At 34.3% G+C, this 25,764-nt stretch overlaps 1 protein-coding gene across 5 annotated transcripts in view; it reads right to left on the bottom strand.

Annotated features, from left to right (window-relative positions):
• LOC138130067 (adenylate cyclase type 6) overlaps positions 1-25,764 on the bottom strand; it is a 366,957-nt gene that overhangs the window by 11,674 nt on the left and 329,519 nt on the right. For all 5 annotated transcript variants that reach the window (XM_069046426.1, XM_069046421.1, XM_069046422.1 and 2 more), the window contains 15 exons: positions 25,295-25,483; positions 22,219-22,368; positions 21,221-21,342; positions 16,322-16,414; positions 15,762-15,908; positions 10,637-10,795; positions 10,418-10,559; positions 8,717-8,814; positions 7,699-7,858; positions 7,549-7,646; positions 3,846-3,936; positions 3,672-3,788; positions 3,109-3,231; positions 2,869-3,044; positions 2,561-2,691 (listed from right to left, as the gene is read on the bottom strand). In XM_069046426.1, the coding sequence (XP_068902527.1) occupies positions 2,561-2,691; positions 2,869-3,044; positions 3,109-3,231; positions 3,672-3,788; positions 3,846-3,936; positions 7,549-7,646; positions 7,699-7,858; positions 8,717-8,814; positions 10,418-10,559; positions 10,637-10,795; positions 15,762-15,908; positions 16,322-16,414; positions 21,221-21,342; positions 22,219-22,368; positions 25,295-25,483 (1,996 nt within the window). The remainder of the gene's footprint in view (positions 1-2,560; positions 2,692-2,868; positions 3,045-3,108; positions 3,232-3,671; positions 3,789-3,845; positions 3,937-7,548; positions 7,647-7,698; positions 7,859-8,716; positions 8,815-10,417; positions 10,560-10,636; positions 10,796-15,761; positions 15,909-16,321; positions 16,415-21,220; positions 21,343-22,218; positions 22,369-25,294; positions 25,484-25,764) is intronic.

The raw sequence follows: 25,764 nt of genomic DNA on the forward strand, positions 1-25,764 counted from the left end.
TTCATTAATTTTGGCAGTGACAAAAATTTGACAATTTAAATAATTGCCAACTGTCTAATTTTCATTTATTTTGTAAAAAAATCTAACAAAAAAAAAGTTGCAGTTAGTTCGTCATTACAAAAATGAATGCATTATAGATGTTTGTCGATCTACTACCTACCTACGAACTTTAAAATTTAATTGATTCATTTAAAAAGCGCAATAGTGCTTATAATGCAATTGATAACCAATTCAGTTGTGCAAAAATTGCAGATGCACAAAGAAATAGTTTAAATTAGTTGCAATGTATTTTACAGAGACAACGAAAGCGATTGTTCCAGTTTTCTTTAATATAAAACTGAGACCCGGCCCGTAATAAAATACCTTTGTTAAAGAGGATGAGTGAAGTATAAGGAGAATCTTTGTATGAAGTAGTTAAGAAGATATTACTTGGTAAAGAATTTTGTGAACACACGAGACGCTGAACATTTCATTCTCGTTGTGACAGACGAGTCGCATTGTAAGATTTAGAACAGAGTTTTACATAATAAATTAGGTAGTACAACTGACCCTTGAGGCACATTTCACTAACCATTAGATGAATTTCTCGAAGGATTTGAAATTATTATTTTGACCAGCATTAAAATTTCAAAAGCCACAAGGGTTCATCGTTGTTTCAACAAGTTCGTTCATCCACATCGTCTGACTTTTGAATTGATTGACTATTTGTCTCGTGATGAAAATGTAACAGGGAGGTATTGTGCTCAATTTTGCTCACAGGGGTCGTTATTTGTAAGGATGAAGTTAAAACATTGAATCGATCTTCCCAAACATATAATCGCCGAATGATCTTGAATTTCAAAATGTATCTCCATAAGAAATTACATGGGATTTTGGGTTAGAATCGGCACAGTTTATCCATTACTAGAGTTTCAGCGATTAATATTTATTCCCAAAGAAGGAGCACCCTCATTAGATTTTTCCGAACGACAAAGCAGTGATGATGGAGATAAATGCGTGACGAGACGAAAGTAAACAAACATTTTCTTAAGCACAAAAGCGTTGATATTCTATTTGTTTTTTGCTTTTATGTCGGATAATAAATAGTGAACTACCTTCGTACTGTGTATAATGTTCTAGTATTCTTGTTGCTTACTGAACTACGCGTTTTTCGAAAACAGTATACAGGGTATTTCACGAGTGATTATGAGCTCGACGGAATCGAAAACGTAACCCACAATACATTTCCAATGAAAAGCTGGATATTGAAATTAAAACATTCCGGTTTTCTTTGGAAATGTATAGTGGGTTGCATTTTCAATTCCGTCGGGCTCATTATTAATTATCATTCGTGAAACAACTGCCCTGTACAGAGTTATTCACAAGAGACTTCCGATGAAAATTTCTAGTTTCTAGCTTCCTAAATTTATAAAAAGTAATACTTAAATGAACGATTGCTGGCCCTTATCGCCTAACTTGTCAGTATTATCTGTCATGTCAGTTTTCACATTTTTAACTAATCATAATTTTTCAAGACTTTTTTCATAATGTGCACAAAAAATGAAAACATCATATATGATAGTCATATATGGAGAATGTAAAAAAAATGGTGCGCAAGCTGCATTTATTTATAGACGTTGATTTCCAAACAGGCAACATCCATGTTTGTTGTACAAACTTTTCCTCATAATCTCAATAAAGAGAAGTGTCATAATTAATCTTATTCGCCAAGCTACTTGGATTGCTAACTTATTTCAAATTAAACAAAATATCAATTTCTATGGGTTTCTTGTATTTCGGGTTGCATATAACGAAATTTTCATAGGAAGTCTCTGGTGACAACCTTGTATAATACAATTTTGATCGCAAATATAATTTTAAAAAATCCCATATACTTTTATCTTTTACGCTGTACAATTTATGGACTTAAAGTACAAAATTGGTGGATGCGCCGGGAAATATTTAGTTTTTAAGTGTATTAAATAAATAAGTTTAAGGAACTCTGTTTTCTGTGTGACTTGAACAGAGAAACCTGTGTTGTTCAAAAATCGTAAATAATTAAAATAATATTTGAAACAGACTGACAATAAGTAGCACCAGAGTGTTCTTTGTAAGAAAGAGCATTTCTTGGAAAGTTGTTGGGGCGATGTAGGCACTCCGGTGGTTGTTGAAATTAGTCTGTCGGCTTAAATTAATGCGAAATAGGCGGTTTGTAAGAAAAAACTTTGTAAACCATTCTCGCAGTTCCAGCTCAGGTTAAACTACTCCACGCCTCAAAGTAATAGACTCGTAACGATGTACATGCACGTGTGTAATTTTTTCCTGTTGGCTTATCCCGCAGGTTCAATTTCATTAGAAACCACGGCCACCACCCTCCACTCCAATTACACATCCAATTAGAAAACGGCGACGTAACGTGTTTGTTCGTTCGTTATTTTTTTTCCTGCTTGAAAATGGAACTTACATAAGTGGTAAAACGAGAGAGGGGCAAATAATCATAATGATGTAGTCCGGTCACGTTGCCCCGAACAATACGTCTTTGTTATCCGACGGTCGAAGCTCGTAAAATTTGTTTACCTACCTGTGGCTTGTAATTTCCAAACGAAATCCAATCTATAAGTGGCCTCTGTTTGCTGTCCGTGTAATATTAGAGCTATCACGAAGCCGACCAATATCACGATGTTGACGTATTGTTGTGTCAGAGTCGTCTCGCTGAAAACAGACCGCATTAAGAAAATTACCTAATGAAAGGGGAAAGCCAGTCAATGCAATATGTTTAATGGGGTGCGGATGGGCTACTTGATTATGTTGATGGCTCAGTTTGGGTCGTTCGTTTTATGACGTCTCGTTTTATTAAAGCGACGACGTCGGGGTCGTCGCCACCCCTACCTTGGTCTCGGTGCGCACAGAAACTTCTGTATCGCGTTCACTTCTTTGGTGTATGTCATGTAAGCGGCGATAAATCCAGCCATCCCACCTAACAGAATGATTGTCTTGAAGAGCGAGATAAGGACTTGATAAACGGCGCACGCTATCATCGAGATTAAGACGAGCAGGAGGAGATACTGGAACAGGAAAATAAAACGTGCCGAAAGGTGATAAACTGTGGGAAAGCTCGATTTAACTCACATCTATCAAGAAAAAAGGCTTGCAGTCTTTGTTTTCGTTATTCAGCGAATAAACAGTGAAATTCGTACAGTTGCTGTCGACGATGCCCGAGCTGAGACACTGAACTTCAAAAGGAAGAGACATCTGAAACAAAAAAAATATTGCCCAAAAACAATTGGCAGTGTAATTGAATAAAGCAAAAAAATATAGCAAGATTTATGTAGCATCTTCATGATCTCAATAAGGCACGAATCAGATGACCAGGCGGACCACTTGGATTATTTTCTTTCACATAATACAAAATAATAAAAGTTGAGGTAAATATGGTTTTTTTTTTTAAATTATGACCTGAAAAGTTTTCCCTACTGTGTACTACATTAAGGGCCAGTTTATAGAAAGAGAATTAAATATTTAATTCGAATTAAATTTTAATGCGCGATTACCCCATGAATCCGAAACTTTGGTTGATTGGTTCAATCTGATCACGTGTTCAGTTAATCTCGCATTTGATTACGATTAACTTAATTTCGCTTCTGTAAAGTGGCCCTAAGAGTTTAATAATTGCGGCAGAAATGTTTACTCACCGAATGTAACATAACTAAACCATATATACAAACAGCCATTATGCAAGAAAAGATTTGAGCAACGTTCCTGTTCTTATGTATAAATTTTGAAACAGCAAACACTTTCAAGTGGACATTCTGAAATACACACAAATCGTTAGACTGGACATTTAATAACTTCATTTGGGAACAGACCTCTAAATTAACGTTTTCCATGTAAACGATTACAGGAATGAGGACTAGAAGAAACATTATTGGGATTGAGCATAAATATGCTGTATCATTCCTGAAAATAAATCAAACTACTTAAGAAACTACATGATAACATGAAACAATATTATTTTATTATTATTGTTTAATAAAGCGGTTCGATAATACAAGGTGATTCACGAGTAATAATGAGCCTGAAAATGCAACACACAATACATTTGGAAGGTAAAGCTGGATACCGCGTCCATATCCGGCCTTACGTTCCAAAAGTATTGTAGGTTGCATTTTCAATTCCGTCGGGCTTATTTATTACTCGTGAATCACCTTAGATATAAATACGCGAATAACAATATCATTGACCCATTGTCGTCCAATAACATTTTAGTTGTTTCTATAGACATTAATTCTTTTAGTTGCATTCTTCGTAATTTAAAAAAATAAAAAAGCTAGATTCCCGCAGTTGAATTAACAGATATCTTGGAGATTAATGTTAGCGACATTCAGGAAATTTGGATTTTCAATTTATGGATACTATTCGTAAAAACGAACATTTCAATATAAGGAACTGAGAAAATTCCAAGTTTCTCTACGACACGTACCAGAAATAGATGTTAAAATTTAACTGAGTTGCAAATGCGCCGGAAATTATTTTACGCAAATATTTCAATAGGTTTGTTGTGCATAGATGAGATGTAGAAACTGCATTTTATTGAACGATGCAAATGTATTTCGTTGTCAACTTACAAGTGATAATTTAATCATTGCAAAAATGGTGCATGCGCCGGGAGAAGTTCCCCTAAATGTTTTCTTACAGCATTTTAATACTTATTTAAAATGATTTTCATTTTTTGATCACTTTTGCCAGTGCAATTATTTTAATAATATGAGGCAAAATCCAAAAATTCTGGTATCGGAATTTAAAATATGTACTTTAAAGTAACATCATCCAACACCTCTTTCCAAAAATAATTTGCAAGAGGTCATGCGAGATGAAGTTCTGCTACTGAACTTGTCAGTATATGTGTCGCTCTCGATATTACGTACGTTTCCAGTTTTCAAGATAATCCTGTATTTCTCTTTGAAAACATTGCTTCATTGCTAGTAAAGTGATACACTAAGAAACAGTTTCATGATGTGTAAACGCGAGGAATCACTTTGCAAATATGAGAAAAGACAAACTCTGGTTTAACTCAACAGGTGTTATTACAAAAAGATAACGAAGCAGATGGGACTAGATTTGTTGAAATGTTTAAAAAGTGGTGCACCATCAATAAAACAGGAAATACCTTCTCATGTTAATTTCAGGGAATTAGGTTTTGTGGGGTTTAATAACGGGTGACTATTAAAATTTTCACTTGGAGTTGGCTTAGAACGAGTTTTTATTTTTTTCTGTTACTTTAGACACACGCAAGAACGAACGACAAATGTCAGTCAGTACTATTGAAACATAACCAAATTAAGAGAAAAAACATTTAGTAGCGGGGCGCATTTGTACTACCAATTCGGCGTAACGGGTAGTATTTGAATTTCCCTACGGTTTCTAACTTTACCAGTTTACGTCTCGATATTGAATTGACAACAGCGTCACTAATAAAGTCTATTTTAAGAAGCATGGTCCAGAAGATTAAACCTGTACCATTGGATTACAAACCTAGAGTACTCTTCAGCCAACCTGCTCAATAAAGACATTTTGTGCAAAAACACACAAAATTATTTTTTAGGTTATGTCAGATCCACTATTTCAAATTCTCTCACGTAGTCCCAAAATTCTTGTTTTTTTTTCTTGGACCCGCTACATTCCAATATAATACCCTCACTTTTGCCGTTTTCGTTAACTTTTTTGCTTGTGCCCTCCGCTCCTTATCTTCCCTCTTATGTTCCCCTTTGCACTTCTTTTCCGGTTCCCATTTTCTCTGTCCATCTACCTTTTTCTTTCTCCTTTTTCCATTTCCGTTGTCTCCATCCCCTATTCCTCCTCCTGCTGAAAAATCTCGAATCTCCCCCTCTCTTCATTCCATCTCTACTGTAATTTTCCTATATCCCACTTTTACTTTATTCGTTCTTGTTTTGTAAGGTCGTTGGCGTTGCCTTCTCTGTTTCCTTCTTTTCTCTCAGTTTTCCTTTTGGTTTCATCACTTTTTACTTCTCACTCCACTCTTCCATTTTCCATTTACACTAGTACTTCATCCTTGTTTATGTTGTAGCAATCTATGACTTTAGCTTCTTCATTTTTTATATAAAATTTTCTATGTCCTCTTTGATCTGCTGCTTGCTCTTTCCTTCACCTCTCCATCCTGTTAGCACTGTGCTATTTTTTCTTATTCTCCTTTATTCATTTTCCATTTTTCTTTCCAGCCGTGCTACTCTCTTAGACATGTTGTTTTTCTTATTCTTTATTCTTAAATTCTTCCGTTAGTCGTTCTATTTGTCTTTTGACTTCTTGATTCTCTTTTCGCAGCTCCTTTATTTTCTCCTTTATTTCTACTTTCATTTCCATTTCCCTGCCTGCTTTCTTCTCTACATCAGGTGACCTTGCTGTTTTCTTACTTGTCCCAAATTCTTAGTGTTCTGCCTTTCCTTGTTCTTTTCCTTTATTCTTTTCGTCCTGCGCCGCCTCCACACTTCATATGGAAGCTGCAGTCCTGGCGATTGCAAGGATAACGACGCCTTTTGTTTGATAAAACGATAATAACGGAGCAATTACGGAGATGACACAAACTCACTTAGATTAGGTAGATTTGGTTTGTACAAAAACTGCCTCAAAACAGACCCGTTTGAATTGTTACGTTTCATAAACTCGACCAACATTAGAACAAAGCGAGGTGTTGGGGTTTATGGCGGTTATTAAACATTAGTTTCCGGCGCTCCAACTAATCAGGCACTCGACTACGCCATCGTGCCCGAAACTTAGTTGTCGTGCCGGAAAATTCACCTCCCGTACTCTAATGTAAATAACTATTACATTTCATGTTATTAACATTTTTCTCCAATTTTTACACGGGCTATATTAATTAAAAATTTGAAGTGTTCCCGTCAGAATGTTCCGGATCAATGTGTCAGTTTTTTTGTGTCATTGTTGATTCATTGTAACATATTTAATAAACTCAAATATTACTATAGTATTGCCGTTATAACTTTTTATCTGCTCCGCCCACTAAAATTGACCAATCAGAATCAAAGCCAGATTCAATCTGTACAACTTTTCATCACATTTGCCACGTAAAAAAATTAAGGTTAGAATTTTGCTGTCAAGTCCACAATTATTGTTTTAGGTTCTAAAAAATAAAATATCATTAAGACAATTCGAATGTCAGAAATTTTTACTGTGTAAATCAGATCGTCTTAACAACCTATTTGATTGGTAACTAAGAAAATGAAATGGGCGGGGCAGATAAAATGTTACGTTGTCCTTAGTATAGCGTGTTAATGTAAACATTTTACGAGTAATTATTATATCTAAATATTTTTTACTATAATTTCTGCCTGTTTTTCATGCGATTGAAACAATTCGAGTCACGATGAAGTAAAGATGAGAATTATGTTACGAATATTGAACGCTAATGGGTTACGCAAAAAAATGTAATCTAAGCGCAGAAGAGAATCTTTGGGGAAAGATTTCGATTTAAAAATGTAACATCCCAGCTTTGCCTCAATTTTGTTTACCCTTCCCCAACTTTAACCCACTTACCCTCTCATTACGACGACCTGCACTAAAAAAATCGCAGTGAAACAGAAGGTCGAGCAGAAGAAGTAGAGCGTGAGCATTCTGTCCTTTTCCAAAACGTACTGCAAAAAGCCGGCGTAAGAAACGTAGAAAATTAAGGAAAAATATACGAACTTTGGCCTCCTTGACTGGATCACGGAAATGGAGAAGCAGCGTCCGGCAATGTTCAGTCCTTAATCTGTCTATGCTGCGAGCGTCAATGGCCCTCATCAAATACTCGTTCACTTCATCTTCTGGATTTTTCTCCCTTTCAGGAGGTTCGCTGAAACCCAGTCTGGAATAGCGGACTAATTAAAGGATGGGTTCTGACGAGGGTGGAGCGTTTTGATAATTCGTAAAGACCCTCGTTATGAATATTTAAACGGAAATTTTCAATGATTATTTTGCAGTCCGGATCTGGTCTCCGGGGTGGGGTAGTTTTGATCCGGTTATCATCGAATCGATGCTCAATTCTAGTCAAGTCAACATGTTCGTAATTAAATTAAAAACGTTCTAATTGAATTAATAACAAAGTACAAGTGGAATTAAAAATGTCCTTAATTATCGACAGGATACTCAATACAAATTTGAAGCCCACGTAGCTTTGACGAATACCGGAGATAATAATATTCAACAGGAATTGGAATTTATGCAAAAAGTGAACTTATTAAATTCACCTTTGTAAGGTTTGACCTGACACGTCCTCGACAGAATCGGAACAAATTTTCATCAAAGTTGTTCTTTATTGGTTCGATTGGTTTTGATCAAAGCTACGCCAGCCGCAAGAATTCCTGCTTAGAACTTTGATTTCAATTAATATTTGGAATTAATTGATAATTTGCATCGAGAATTAATATTTAATTTGCGTGTGCCGCATACATACCACACCCATGGTGTGGTATTCAGGCAGGAAATCACTTACAATCTCGCTCTGTATATTTTGTGAGTGGTGTCAAAAACAGTTTTTCAGTAAATGAAATTTCTTTCTTTTTCAAGTTTCGTGAAAGACATTAATCTTGGGATCCTTAAGTCGAGGCTAAAGCCGGAGGTCCTTAAGGCACATAACAGCCCAAATCGATAACAAATCGACGTCCACGCCAAGTATATACGCCGGTCATGTATTTTGAAACCTATTTTGTGTAAAACTACTCACTTGGTTGAATGCTTTCCGTGTTGGGATCCGTGCCCCATGACCCTCATCTCCTTGGAAATGTTTCCATTCATCGAATGATTTTGGTACGGCGTCGATCCCTAAAAGAACCTCCAATTATACCGTCAATCACTCACAGTTACAGCTTTACAAATTGTTCAATGCTCCAGTAAACCAACTGTCGCAATAATATTTTATAAATCAAAACTTCCAAACTTGCCAATTAAGTTGAGGGAAAAGTTGTTTACGGCGTGTGTGTATTGGAAAGGCAAATTAGCTTTCAGAAAAACTTCGCCGAAGTTGGTTTCTGCTGAGAAATGTATTTAACAAATATTCGAAAAATAAATATCTTCCTACGAACTGATAAAAAACCATCCATCAGAGAATATGTTCTTTATATTTTTATTGTCGGTATTTTCATGATTCCAATGCATAAAAAAGTTATTTTTAAATTCTTTAGAATTATTTACTCCTTTTAAAAAGCAACCTCATTCTTCAACAAAACAAAATGCTTCGTCATAAGGTCAGGTTTGTAATTTTAAATAAAGAAAATATCAAGTGCATTAATAGTTATTTGTATCACAAGCCCAGAAACTGTTATTTTGCAAGTGGGAGCACTCGGCTAACGCCTCGAACTACGAACTGTGCTCACACTTGCAAAATGCATTCGGCTGACGCCCCGAACCACAAACCGTGCTCACAATGGCAAAATGACAGTTTTTAGCCGTGTGATACACAACACTTTTTCGGCCGACAATTTTTTAAAGCAAAAAAAAAAAATTTTTATTAAAATATGTATTACCGGATAGGGAATTTATGTTTTTTCCATTAGCAACATGGGCCATTACGAAAAATGATTAAAATTTCAAATTCAAAAATCAAGTAAGTCTTAGTGTATTTTGATATTTAATTATATTAATTTACATTTGTGGGTCCTCGGCTAACGCCTCGGACCACAAACCGTGCTCGCACTTGCAAATTTACAGTTTCTGGTCTTATTTTTAACTATTTTTAACAATTTAACTTGACATAATTCTTGCAAATTTAAATATTGAAGCTTGTTTACCTTTGCTTTGATACGATACTACCAGAAATTTTAGCAATATCTGTTTATAGACTCGATATCTGATCCGATTAATTCCCATAAATTTTCCAAAGCGCTTTAATTAACTCGATGATTATCAATTGTTGACTAGTATAATACAATTGTTATTTACCACGTTGCTGCACATAATTAAAATAATACGCAACAAAAAAATTAATCACAGCAGATGATCAAAAAGTAGACTGACGGAGAGCAATAAGATTTAAAGAAAATCAAATAAATAAAAATAACAAAATGAAATCAAGATTATTATTTGGATTTCATGTAAAAGTAGATTTGTGTGTTTTTATTATAGTTATAATAATAAACGACAAAAGTACAAACATTTCACCTTGCATGGCATTTTACAGCAGTAGTGCAGTAAAGTGTCAATTTACCACACTAGTGCGATGAAGTATGTCGTTACATAATATAACATTGAAATGAATGCTATGAAGTTGGACGTTATGTATTGACACTAAATGAAGTAGCTATGAAAAAATTATCCACTTAAGACGCATACTGTGATTTAAAAACAACTTTTTTAATGCTGGCGCAAGAATATTTTCCAGTCTTGAAACTTTCCAAATTTACTTTATTTGTTTGCGTCCTTGACTCACCCCTCTATACGACGGGGCCACTATTAAATAAGTGTCGATGTTATGATCCTTGAGATAAGAGTTGCGGTCTCCGCCGTTTCCTGGCTCGACGACGTAATCGTTCCCCAAGCATTTCAGTGTTTCTTCGGTAATGTGAACACGTCTGGAAGAAGAAACGTGAGGGGTTCGCTTGTACATATTGAATTTTGTTTGGTCTGACCGATCTGAAAGAATACTCACCCCGGAATGCCACCGCTTTCCATGTGATTGGCCAAAGTGACGTCGTTTGACCATACGTCGAATTGCCACTTCCGGAGTCCCAATACTCCGCAATGGACGCGTCCGGTGTGGATACCGACGCGCATGTTAACATTGACGGACATCACCTCCCGGACCAAACTGTTCAAACAACAACAAAAGATGTAATCAAATTGTCACAACAAGATTGGTTGGGCGTTAGTAAACAATTGCGCAAAGAGGAAATGGAAATTGGGAAATAGAGAGAAACTAAGAGATTTAACAGTTTTTACTAAATTCAAGGAAAATTTGTTCTAGTTGTCAGTTGAAGCAGTTTAAGAACACATTATTTGTGTTTTATTTGAATAATTGTTTATAAGTCTAGCAACATTTAAAAAATGATAATAAAGACAAAATATGGCAAACAGATTATTTTTAAATTATTAGGTTGAGCAGAACTTTGTTTCAAATTTGAAAGAGGGCTTAGGAGTATGTAACAGTACATTACGCTACAAGGTTGGTAAGTGCTTCATAACAGATCGACAAAAAGTGGGAGATACGAAACCCGAAAGCTTCAATTAATATTAGCAATAAGAAATTGGAAATTCTTATGAAAAATTTGTCATAGGTAACCTCGTCTAGCATCAATTTGTCTAAATGCAGAAAATATGTAATTACTAATTTTTTAATGTTATTTTGGGGCGTAATTAATGTTTTTTGAGTCATTTAAATTCTAATAATTTAATTTGATTGATTGAATAAGTTTGGTAATGAATTCATTACCTCACTAGTGTGATAGTATCTAGTTGTAGACAGAATATGTCCTCGTATATATCTTCGTTGTAATTTTAAATGGATTGTGAATGATCGAATACCAAAAATTGAAAATATTGGCATGAATTTGAACATTTATCATGAAAAACTGCGGAAACGATAAAATACTTCACTTTTGATATGATCTCTTATTTATTTCAGGCGTCATTATTTATCTCTTTTCACGCTTTCTCTTTCTGCCAGTCTACATCACCCAAACTGCCCACTTCTTTCATAAATATCAATTTTCGCTCAGACATTCTGCTTCGGATTTTGCTCCTTCCTGTGCAATACCGAGCAAATGTATGCTAAATCGTGGCAGAAGTCGTTCTCCATAAGCCTCATTTATTTTGCAAACGACTACACATTTGCAATACATGCATCACACTCCCGTGAACTTATTTCAAATGTGCGACATTTCCGCATAAACACACACATTCCAGATTCATATTTGTGGCGGGACACGTTTTGCATATTTAAATCCCGGAATTTTTCACGGAGCATTCGACGATAATCCCCGAATTTTAAAACCTGGCTAAGTACATGTAGCGTTGGGATTTCTTCTAAATTCTAAACCGATTTCGCCGCCTCGCTCCAATCCGAAATGGATATTTTTCTGTTTTTCGCGCGAAAAGAAAATATTTCCCTCCCAGTTTCTCCTGCCGAGATGGAATTGAATTACAAACCGTGACACATGACTCCTGATAAAATTTACGACGGTCCTTATTTTACACACTTAATTCCTTCATAAATATGCAAAGTGGAAATGTTTATGAAGCTCCTCCACTGGTGTGTTTTTGACTTAATACGTCCTTTTAGTGGCGAAATATGTCCTCAGCCAGGAAAACATTTCAAGGGGGATAACCGTTAAACCAAAACCTGACACTATTTTTAATAACTCCTGGAGTAGATCCTCGACCTGATTTTAAACTGTCTGCTTTGCTGAAGTCATGCTTAACAGGTTTACAAGTATTTTGTTAATTAACGGTGGTGATGCTGATGAGTCAATAATGAACTGGAGGTGCAGCGTTGGAATAATTGTAAGCCGGAGTGGAGCTTTTAGAACTGTAAAATGTAGGTCAGACCAAAATGCAAAATAAGAAAATGTGCGACTGCATTGTTGAAACGTAATGTGGAGAGACGGAACGTATTACGAAACATTTTCCAACGGAAATGTGCTACACACGTGTTAGCACATGCCAAGGAGTAAAAGAAAATAACGTTTTACAGCTGGGAAGTCAAAAGTCTTGTGCGACGTTTTGTACAATAAAATTCTCTTATTCTCCACATTAAATGTTATTTTGCAACTTCAAGTTTCACCAGACTAACTCTTTCATTTGAGTTGGGAGATTATAAGGATCTCAAATAAAAATTTACAGTTCTTCAGAAAATTGAGTTTCTATTTTTGTTAGCGCTTATACATATAAAAAATATTATATTTCAAACGAAATTGAGAATATGGTTCTGCATAAACAATTTAAAACGATATTCTGTTGCCGGGATAGAAAAATGGTTGACAAATCGTTAAATTCGATGATACTGTTGTGTTCCGGGAGCACATTATTCTATCGATATTGCTCTAGTGAAAGGAAACTTCCCAATAAGATCTTTGTTATTTCAATTTATTTTGCGACATATTTTTCATGCATAGGACGAGGTACGGAGATTGAGAATCAGACAGACGAAGCAAAATACGTTTTCTTTCAAGACTAATTTGAATTTTAAAAGGATACCTAATTTTTTGTGGAATATATCTGTGTATTTTTAAAAAGTAATTTAAATTTTATTTCTATGAAATATATCACATTACTCGAGAAATCTGCAGTTCTCTGTATGTTTGTTATTTGCTTTTCATGTACATGAATTGGCCTTAAGGTTTAAACTCCACATAACGAAGAAGTAATTTAGGGTGTTTGAAAGAATTTAGCAATTTAACAATGTATGAATCTTGTTTTTGCGTTGCAATTAATATGTAAAGAGGAATGATACGGAAAAAACTTAATTAATCAATCAGTGGATAAAAATGTTGATCTAACAATGAAAACAACTAACTTGATTAAAAATAAATAAATAAAAAAAAGATTGCTTCGTCTTCTTTTTTCATGGTGAATTTCTTTACACACCACGGGTACTATACAGGTTTTAGATAGCCTTCAAGGTGACTGGCTGTATGTTTGGTTGCCTAGTTATTTAGTGAAATTTTTGTAGATTTTTCTTAACATTTATTTCAATTAGTTAATGGGTAGTTAAGGATCTGATCTTTTTTTTTCTGCTTCATTCCACAACGAAAATGTACCTATGTTTGTTTGTTAGAAAAAAAAATTGACTTGAAGGGATTACCATGGCTGTCCCAAAATGTCTCAAGGTTATAGCGCAGTCTTTGGTGTCAAGATTTGTTGTTGTTTTTTATAGTTTTAATAAAAAAAGATTGTGTTATAATAATGCAGTTAACTTTTATATGGATACTGGATACTTTAAATTCTCCCTCCCCCTTTTGTTCTTTATGAACCCTTTAGTGAATGCAGTTTAACTCATTGAGACAAAATAAAATCCATTTATAAATTTTGTCATTAGAAACACAGAGAATCAGAGCAAATTGTGTAAATTTCTTCTAATAATAAATCTGGCCTTGACCTTGCCGACCTAGCTCACCTACAATTAATTGTAATTCCCCCATATTTGCTGATAAATAATAACCACAAAAGCTGAAGCAAAATCGACGCGATAATAATGTTTAATTTAAACACTCCACTCGAATATTAATCCATATTTTAGGTGAACATAATTTGGTTTTGCGGCCGAATAAAAATTTATCACCGCCGTTTTTTCTCCCCCGGTATTTGCGTTTCGCATCACAAATATTTTACGATCATAAAATAAAGGTGGGCGGCGAATTATGATTCTACAGTCTGTACCTACACAATGCAAGCGAGAATAGCTTTAATAAACCGTTTATGGTCTCTCGATAGTTGCAAAAGTTCCACTTTTATGACCACACTTTTACGATGAAGAGGCCACTGATTTCTCTAAAAATTCAATGAAACCGAAAATTTGTGCACGCATAAAGTCTTCGTGTGGGAAACATAAATTGTGAATTGTGGAATGGATTCGGCTTGATTTATATTACCGCTGAGGATAATGTTAGGATCAGCAATTAAATGTAATAACGTGCAGCAAGTTAAGTCCATTAACATGCTACAAATCATTCGAGAAAATTTCTGTTTAATTAAATAACGTCCGTCTTTAGAGGGTAAGTATTATTTTTTTCGTATTACTGCTCACTCGTGTAATTAGAGTACAAATTATACCAAAGGAGGCACTATAAATATTGATGTTTGTTGACAGAATTACGCTTTTTAAACAGATGCATAATGTTGTTATTAAATAATTAATAAAACAGAGATTTTTTCTGAAACTAGTGGTGGTGGAAATAAAACCACAAGAGATTGAAATATTTGAAATATTTTCCTTACCGTTGATCTTTTTGAAAAGCGCTCGGGCAGCTCAATTTCGTTTTTTTTTTAAAGAAACATTTTCCGATAGTTTTCAATTTTCCGTTTTCATCGATTTGAAAAATAGTCTTTTAAATTTTTTTTAAAGCGTTTTGTTATAAAGATCTTTCCGCACTTGTATAGTAATATAAATACTTTTACATATACATATTACATATAATATATTTTTTCCATTATCATTGGATTTTAGTGGTTTTTGCTCACTGAAAATAGTTAACAAAGATGGCAATTGAATCACTAGTGAGGAAATAATATTTTCTCACTAGTGAGCAAAGTGAATGTTTTGAGAGTTTGTGGATAGAGGGCGCCAAATTACAAACCACTGCAATTAACTCAAAATTCAAAAAGTGACAAAAAAATGCTGTCCAAAATTTAGATTCCGTGACTATATTTTATGATCATGAAAAAAATCACATTCAACACGCATGAGCAAACGTGCATTTAATCACTTGTACGGTTGGGGTCCTCGCCTTCGGCTCAGACGCCCAACTCGTGATTAAAGGCACTACTTTGCTCACTTGTATTGAAAATAGCTATTATTTCAAAGCTTTAGTGATATATTTTCATTAGGTTTATTCTCTATTTAAATTTCTACAACATGATTTAGGTACCTCTTTTACGATATGTCATCTAGATTTTTTTTACATTATGTATTGGAATACTGATCAAATTCACAAGAGGACATAAATATACTGATACCTATGTACGTAGAGTCGCCAACAAAAATGCTGATCTATTTTAAAAAATCGGTCGGAGGCTCGCTAAAATGGAGCAAATGTGGCGAAATTAAACGAGTTACTCACGCTATGGCGTCTATCATGTCCAACCCCATTTCGACCGTACAGTGAGCATGATCCGGTCTAGCTTCCGGTAAACCGGAAACGCAGTAATAGCAGTCCCCCAGCAGCTTGATTCTTAAACAGTGATGCTCCGCGGCCAACCGGTCGAATCTGAAAAAAATCGGTCGTTTCCTGAATAAACTCTTCCTGCAAATTAGCCACAACTAGAATTTTCCAGGAGAGTTTAATTTCCCCACCGTGCTCATTAAATTCTAATTAAAAGTCGTGTCTAAGATGAGGATTACAACAACCATCCCGGATTTTTCCCGTAATGATTAATTTTCAGGTGGACGGAAAATTCTTTGTTCTAAATTTAGTCTCCGAACGATATTGTCCTCTTTGATGCTGTCGCTGCCGCCGCATCTGCTGTTTCATACAATTTTTATTCCATTCATAATTCAGGGCGCGAACCGAAATATAAATATCGTTAAAAATAAGCGGGGATAATTTATACACGGGATGGTGGTGCCGTATCTAAGCGACGTGATTCGTGCCAAAAAATTACGAATTTATTGCATACTTGCCTGGCGAACAGCTCATTCAGGATTCTGACCAATTCTTCAGCGGTGCACTGGTCGGAGAGGGTGGTGAAACCGCAAATGTCAGCGAAAAGAATGCTGCAAAGCGAAATTTATTAAATAGAGGCGAACAGAACTGTTGAAACAACAAGGTCAATATCAAGCGATTTGACCGGAAATTCTGTTAAAAATCATTTACATAACTGTTAATGCACTGATTCTACTTTCATGACTAAAGCTCGGATTCTATGCAAATTGCATGTTTGTTTCTATGACGTATATAGACAAAATGTTGGATTTTCTGGGCGTATTAACAAATTTTGAATGAAATTACGTCATTTTGAAAATGCATATTTTGCATATTTTAAGCAACTCGAGCATATTTTGGGAAAAAATGCATATTAGTGCATATTTGTCCAATTTTCTAGATTTTTTTTGTCAAAAGTATGGAATAAATTCATTAAAATTCAAACAATTTTTTCTTTTTAAATCTGGACGGATCAATTTTAGTTAAAAATACATATTTTAATACCAAACAAAATTCCAAGCAGTCATTTGTTTTCGAGCGATGACGTCATCGGTATTGTTTTTAAATGGAAGCAACCCTATTTTTTTCTTGATTCTGATAGCCCTTTTAATTTTCTAAACGACAGTATAAAAATTTTGTTATCTTACATAAGGAAATTTTTGAGAAAAACAAATTGGAAAAAATAAATTTTATAACTAACAAAAACAAGTCAAAATCTAACATCATCGCGAAAGTAAGATTCAATAATGAATGTTTCATGTGCTGAAGTAAAAACCATTTTGCGTTAAATTTGATTAATAGTGACAGTTGTTGACGTTTATTAGCTGAATTAGCAAAGATACGAAAAATATGAAACTGTCAAAGTCATTGCCGCCCCGTATCTAAATAATTGTTGATCGCATTGTATAATTAGATGAAGGTTTTCCCATTAATAAACTACTTTCCCATCCTTTCCTTCACTCTACCCGGTCTTTACAACCAAAAATATTTTCGATGAAACCATATTTTAGTTTTACGCTACAACGTGGAAATAAATGGAAATATGCTTCTGGTTCGTTTTTCGGCACGTGTTACAGTCAAAAACACAACAATTTATTTTGTCGATCTTATTTTTAATTCTTTTTAAATAATAGATTTCAATTAAACCGTCGTTTTGTTTTAAAAATACAAACCACTAAAATAGACACCGATTTGAGTATGACTTTGTTTGCTTCATACAATTCACACCAGATGTCTCACTGCTAAATGGATTCGCGAATATGTCACACTTTCCTATTTAAATGGCAATAAGTAGGGCTCAAATGTTTTTTTTTAATCTTCTGAATTTTAAAATATTTTGTACAACGTGATAAAAAATGACTAAATCTGTTGGTAACAATGAAAATTTGAATGATTTTGGTACCACTGTAATCTAAACGCATTTACGGTTGTCAGTTTTGACAGAGTTGACAGGCGAGTTTGACGTTTACCATCAAAGGATCATTTTTGTAATAGCATAAACATACTCGACAACCTATTTTTTTTTTAATGTCGTGTCAAGTTAAAACATCCGGTCAGTGCCAATTACGAAACAGAAAAATACCAATATTTTTCAATTGTTTTATTGCCAACAGACTCAGTCATTGTTGATCACGCTGTAGTTCATTTCGTACTATGATTCATCATAAAAAATTAACTGTTAAAATACATATTTATTGGATGAAATCATCCGCCCAAAATAGGCGAAATAGAAAATAATCACAAAACATTCCGGTGGAGAAATGTTTCTCTATCTTCTACAAGAATATGTAAAAGCAAAAGTAAAAAAAAGCACAGTTGACAATGCTCTTCTATTTTGAAGAGAGTGATTTCACCCTTTAAATGTGGATGTTATGAAGATCATTTTCTTTCTTCAGTTTTTGTCTAAGTTAAACTACTAATTGTTATGAAGCTAACGACACGATTTTGTTTTTATTTATCTGAAATAACCATAAATTGAAGTTATTTAATTCCAAACAAATGTAAAGTCAAAGCGGTGACTAATGATTTATTGTTAAACCGACTGGGCTAAAGTTCGTTGAGGACAGATAATAAATAAGGGTAAACACTAATACCTCTATTACAACCTGTAGATTTAGACATCGCTGTATTACTAATAATAATCTTTTAATCTAATGTCGTTGCACAAATCTAAGCTTTCTATAAATTAAAAAAAAAGTTATGTTAACTTGAATTACTAGTAAGCCACGAGGAAATCCAAATAAATTCTTTTAGCCTTGGGTTATCGCTATCAGTATAATCAGAATATTGACGTAATCGATTTTATTTGAGTTTTTCAGGATCTCCACAACGCAGCCGAAAGACCATTTTGAGTGCTTTCCCGGGAACTCATTGTTTACAATCCAAGATGTCTTATTATTTTTCTCACATATGTAGTTAGTTCTTAGGATTTTGTGCCAAATTGTACTGAAGGAGGAAACAGTTCTAAGAAATTAAATAAATTTCATGGATATCGTTTTTTCAAACACATTAAGTTTTTAATTTTGTGCTATAGAAGACTACAAAAATTAAACTAAACTGGTTACAATCAGTAATAACAAAACACAAAAACTATTAGAAAAATAAAAAAAGAGGAAAAGTTATAAATCCAAGAAAATGAGTACAATGTGATCAAAAAGAAAACAATTCAGAGTAGGCATTGCAAATTATCGGTCATGTCGTAGAGAAATTCTATGCAAATACGCGTTCAATGCATGGGCGTAGACAATTTGTGGTCTACTTTATAATAAATCATACCTCATACATTTTAGGTTTTGGAATTATAATTGTGCATTTTATTATTATTATCTGATAATGGAGATAATCTATAAAATAAACAATAGCAACATTTTACATTCGTAAGAATGGGGAATTTACCAAATTTATTGCCAAACGCGACACCACTTGTAAGCAGAATTTTCTCGGAAATTTCAAAGAAACGTCAACGATGTGTTGTTGTTAACCTAGAAAACAACTTTTCGATTTCAGTAAAGTTTACAGACGTTTACTGTATTTGTAAGCAACAATTATCCACGAATAAGTGGTAAAACGGGTTTTACAATTGAAGATAAAGCTTTAATTATCACTCAAACAAAGACAAATGTTTCGATAAAAAAAAAGATGAGGTAGCATTTTTGATCACCTTGTATCGGGTGTTTTTTTAAATTTCACCTCGTAGTAGGCGTTGAAGAGTCGATTGTGAACGCACCACTCGTGTAAAACGTAAGATTTAAACAGCTGATCCGTGATCTGTAACTTGTATAGTGCATTCACAATCGAATCTTTGTTATTTTAATACCGAACGGTAAATATGTATAAAAATCACGAATAATCATATGTGTAAAAGAAATAATTTTAAAAAAGTTTAAGAGGAAGGTAATTGGAGAAATAAAAAGAAAGAAAAATTAAAGAAAAACAATCTTTGAGAATAGAAATAGAAATAGAAATAGAGAGAGATTGTAAGACACTTATCTACAATGAAAAAATTAAAAATGTTACAGTGATTATCTTTTTTTATTTAATATCATATTTCTTATTCTTTACACTTGAAATTTATTTAATTATTTTTTTGTAATTTGCCTCCATTTTGATTCTCTAATAGACATATTAACGAACGCGACGTCATCATCTGGGATGTCCTTATAGGCATTATTTCACGCAACATTTTACGAAAATTTTTAGGTTGGCATAGCTTGACCCGTCATGCGTGTCAGTTTAAATTACAAAATGTGCAAAGAATTATTTATCAGGATTTATCAGGCAACAAATTCGCGACCGTATTTTTGGCAATTTCACGTATTTCAGCGGGCGTACATGAAAGATTATCTTCCATATTCGTGTTTTGTGACAGAATTTGGATGAAACAAAAGGCGACTTGGAAGACTTGATCAAATTTTCACTTTTAAAATTAAGACATTACCAACCGCCACAAAAATCCCTAAATCGAGGAAAGTAAACATGTTTGTTTAAAACCGGCTTAAAAAGGGCAAATTACAAAAAATAGTATAAAAAAACCCGTTCCATAACAGCTTGAAGCACTCATTCTTTAAAATAACTCGTGGCTACGCCACTCGTTTTTTAATCTTGAATTCGTGCTTCAAGACTGCTCTTATGAAACTTGTCTTTTAATATACTATTATCTAATCCCGTGGGATATAATATGATACTTATCCCACTAATTTTCAGTGGGATAAGAACTTCATTACCTCACGCATTTTCATTACCTCACTCAGTGAGCTAATGAGTTTCATTACTGCACTCAGTGGGATAAATGAGTTTCATTACCTCACTCAGTGGGAAAAGTAAATTCTTATCCCACTGAATGCGGTAATGAAACTCAATTATTTCACTGGCGAAAATCAATAAGATTTACCTTTTTTTTAATTTGGAGCCGTCTTAGATAAAATTTTGTACATAACACGTGGGCTAAAGCATATTACAGGAAACTCGTGTGATTACAGATGAGTTCGGGCTAACGCCCTCGTCATCTGCAATCTTCACACTCGAGTCCTGTAATATTGCTTTTATCCCACTAATTATGTAAATAACTATTTCGTAACGGTGGACAAATGTATTTCATTTTGTTTCCTGTTAAGGTAGTTCTTACCCAACCAAACGATTTTTACATGATTAGCTAGCGATATTGTCATGATCAAGAGATGCGTTTAACGGTAATGAAAATCCCTTCTTGGTTTTTTTTGCACCTGCGATATGTATCAGAATAGGTTAACAATCAGTGGGAGGAAACTTCCTGCAGCGACAAAGTAAACAGGTGCAAATTCAGTCAATTCGCGCGCCGACTTCTATACAAGAAACCTGGACGTCCTAACAATAACAAGCGAAGACTTATCATATCTCACCTGACGTTCTCATGTCTTTGAATGTATATCTTATGAAATTGAGCTTCTTTGGGCTGTCCAGCTATATCTGCCTTCATCTCCATGGCGACGTGTCTCGGCAATACCGATAACAGAAGACGCTCCTGCGAAATTTAATATCGTTACATTAAAAAAACACAACTTTTCCTTCTTCTTTTTCGAAACTCTCTGACATCCTTTCTTTTCGAAAACTTAACACTAATCAGTATTTCGGGCGTGAATTTTTAAACAGGAATGCTCTTAACGAGTGCGTCCGCTCTACTAGCTCCCGTTTCCGGCTAATAACCGACTTTGTGTCAGATGGGGATTTGCACTGATGGATTGTAAAAGCGAAGAGATTTATAAATTATTCCAGTATTCCCAACTTCATTTTTCAACCCCTTTTCCGGATAAATCAAATTCCGCAGGTAATTACCAGCCGAGACCTCAACTTTGCTCCTTCATTCTGTTATTTTTAGTGTTGCTCCCGATTAAAAAAACACTTGTCTGAACGTACCGTAACGCGATTATCACAGTCGAGAGTGTGAGACAAATTGGATTATTTTTTCCTTTCCTCGCAATTCCGAAAGATAAATTAGATTTACTGTTAACCAATTCTAATTTAATCCGGGCCAAGGATGTAGGAATTTTCAATTTTTCTCCACTTAAGCCGGACCGAAAAGCTCTCTCCGTCTGAGACTTCGCTTGTAATTTTGTGAAAACGCGAACGAAACTGCTTCGCTCTCTGAAGTCTAATTTGTAATTCTTCTCAATTAGTGGTAATTCGAGCAGATTTGATCGTGATTAAGAGATAGGTGAACGGCGCGGTTACGAATCGGGATCAGCAAAGGGCTTCGCTAACAAGTTAAGGGATCTGTGCAGGTTTCTGAGGTCCTCTTTAATTAAACTCATTTACGAGATAGATCCCTTATGATTTATAAATTAAATCGAAAATGGAACCGACCATCATCCTGATTCGGTGTAACTTGGAAGATACCTACCTGTTGCTGGTTTTCCCGTTGGATTTTCAGGCGAGCTTCGATGCACTGCCGAGTCTCTAAAAAAGCTTTGCGTTGGGCCACTTCGCGAGGATAATGGGTGCAAACGCCGGCGACGTTGCCACACAGGAGGATCACGAAGCAGGAGCTAATCTGAAAAATTCAAAGGAAATGAAGGATATTAATTTGACAAAAAAATTGTGCAGTTTTGTTTCGTTTTTGTTTGAGTCACAATAGATAATGTTTAAGTTTTCCTATGTTTTTAATAATAAAATACAATACAATTGATACTCATCAAGAAAATATAGACATACAATGTGATAAAAAAAAAAACACATCAGAGCAGGCGTTGCAAATTATCGGTCATGTCGTAGCGGAATTCTATGAAAATAAGCGTTCAATGCATGGGCGTAGACAATTTGTGCTCAAACTTTGTTATTATTATCTGAGAAAATGTATAAAATAAACAAGAGTAACATTCTACATTCACGAATGGGGAATTTACCAGATTTATTGCCAAACGCGACACCACTCGTAAGGAGAGTTTTCAGTGAAATGTCAAAGAAATGTCAACGATGCGCTGTTGTTAACCTAGAAAACAACTTTTCGATTTCGGTAAAGTTTACAAACGTTTACTATACAGTGAGCGGCAAAAGTATGGAACAAATTCCTTAAAAATTAAAACAAATTTTTTTCAAAAAAACCTTTGGACAGGTCAATTTTAGTTTATAAAAATGCATGTTTTAGTACCAAAGAAAATTCCAAGCAGTCATTTGTTTTCGAGTTATGACGTCATCGATAGTTTTTTTTTCTTGATTCTGATAGCCCTTTTAATTGTCTAAATGACAATATAAAAATTTTGTTATCTTACTAAGGAAATTTTTGAGAAAAAAAAATAAAGTAAGTTGGAAAAAATAAATTTATCAATAACATTTTTCGTTTGAGAAACACAAACTTGTCTACATCTCATTCATTTAGAGTAGATTTCATTTGAATTTTTAAGTAATAAAACACTTCTCACGACACCTTCTTGTTATTGCTAAGTGTGAAGCACCATTACAATGTTAACACACTGCAAATATGCTAATGATATTGTTAACATGTTTCATTAAGGAGCAACGATTTATAATGTTGTAATAAAATGTAAAAAAACAGGTTTAAAACACGGTTCCACTAATGTAAACTAATAAAGAATGACTAATCAATAAGACCAAAACTAATAATCCTGTTTACCTTTTTAATAGTGTTCTGAAAAAATAGTTATTTACACTACGAGAGAGAAAGGTAAAGCTTTCGTTAACGCGAATTGCGTGTTCGATGCAATTCAAGGGAATGAAAGCGGCCTTACTCTCGAGTGCTATATTTGGTTTTGTTTGATACCTAAGATAGAAAGTGAGTCTGTAACTTTGTATTCAAAATTTTAAATAAAATTAAAATAAAACAAATAAATCATCACATGTTCGGAGGGATCTGTTGCTATGGAAAAAAATACAAAACAAACAAAGCTCTGTAACGTTAATAAAGTGATTATGTAAAAGTTGTGGAAATGGATGATGAAGAATTATGTTCCTGATGATGTCCTGTACCAAATGAATTGGAAAAATTTACACATGGCAGACCGAGAAACGGATCAAAGGAATAGACGCTTCAGCGTGGTCGCGGTATTCATAGTTGAAGAGTACACTGTTTGTATTTCAAAACGTTGACATCTCCAGGTAAGAGGTTTTTTAATAAGCTATTAGTTGTTTTAAAATAATAAATGGTACAGGTTCAACAGTCTTACTTGCTCTTTGAAAACAAAATGTAGAACCTATCAAGCCGAAGAAAACTGCAACTTTTTCAAGAAATTATGTTTGCAAGTTTTTACTGGAAAGTTGTACTATTGATGGGCATATTCGGTGGCTGTCGTTGTGATGAATTACGTATAGTTACTATTGGTTATTATTTTCAATATACAAATTCTTTTTCATAAAATCGAATTTCAGTTATGCGTGAACGAAAGACAGTGGGCGAAAATGAAACCTTCACCCACTGGTAACTATGATAACCTCACTTTCCAGGGAGGTTATCTCAGTCACCTTTCTACGAGTATTTTATTATTGTTTTCTAACCTGTGGTTTTTAATTTTAAGTTATTGTACTGAATTCTTTCTTTTAACTTTTTTTTTTAACTGTTTCTTAATACAATATTACCCTTCATTGTAATCTCTATAATATCTTTAAGGGATATTTATTTAAATATTATTAATATTATTAGTAGCAGTATTTTGAAAATAAAAAAAAACCAAATGAATTTCCACAAAATCTATTTCTGATTAACAAAAATAATTTTTATAACATTTTAGTCTTACATATTCTATTACTATGTTTTTAATTTTATTTTAATTTTTAATTGAAAATTGCATTAAAACACTAATTTAAATTAATTCGTTAAAGTATAAGTGACTGTCTGTTAAACGTATACACCTACCCCGGTTTACGCATCTAAGCAAGAAATTGTGTACTTTACACCTTACTTCAACTCTGTACAGGGCTTGAGGTTCCCCACAATAACCCCACTGGTGGTAATTTCGCTGATAAGCGATGTAAACATTAAAACCCCGGATTTTAAATCCCCTTACCGCTCTAGAATAAACAATGTAAAGGGAATAGAATTTTTTTGCATTCCTAGAAGTTGCTCTTGACGTTACAAGACAGAAACTGTCAAATGTGCAGATTATTAATCCGCATTTAATTTTGCAATAGGGAAATAGGATATTCCTTGTAATTAAACATTTAACGTAACTGAGAGAAATTTAACAACCCCCTTGTGCAGAATTTATTTACCAGCTCGAGACTGCAGTTGCAAATAAAACAATTTACTTTTATCCTAGTTAATAAAAGGGATGAACGTTCGGTAAAATCCTAAAATCCTAATTGAATCGCGTCTGCGGTTTTGTTCCTTGAATGATCCAATCCGAGTTCAGTTCATTTCTTTGCTTAATTCCGCCGACCTGATTAATTTGCCCCCACCCCCGAAGCGAATTTGTTTCTCCCGCCGCCGATAATGTCTCGACAAAGCTGCAATAAATCATACTTACATCTGAAATGGCGTAGAGATGTCCCACATAAATAAGCAAAATAACTTGGGTCAAAGCCAAAACTGTGCCCGCTAAAAGGGCGTCTTTCAGTCGAATTGGCATCAAAGCGTATGTTAAATAGGTGGTGGCGAGAGAGAACGTAGGACCCAAGAGCGGTCGCTCCTTATCCGAAAAGAACGAAATGCATATCTGGAAGAAATAAAAGGAAACGGCGTTATTGATAATGACAGTAATGTAATAGGTTTGTAAATAATAAATTTCGCGAAGCAATATTCTTAATGGTTTTTCAAACAACCCTCGTTATAAAAAAGCGCATTACGAGTTCCACTTTTTTCCCTAAATGTCGCATTTGTTGTCGAGACTTCTTTTACATCTCTTTCGATAAAGCCTCAGACGGGCTTTGTTGTGATGTTTTCGTGATATCGAAGGTTTGTACGGTGTCCCAGATGAAATTATTCGCAAACGAAGGA

Source organism: Tenebrio molitor, chromosome 5, assembly GCF_963966145.1.
Source record: "Tenebrio molitor chromosome 5, icTenMoli1.1, whole genome shotgun sequence".
Lineage (NCBI taxonomy): Eukaryota > Metazoa > Arthropoda > Insecta > Coleoptera > Tenebrionidae > Tenebrio > Tenebrio molitor.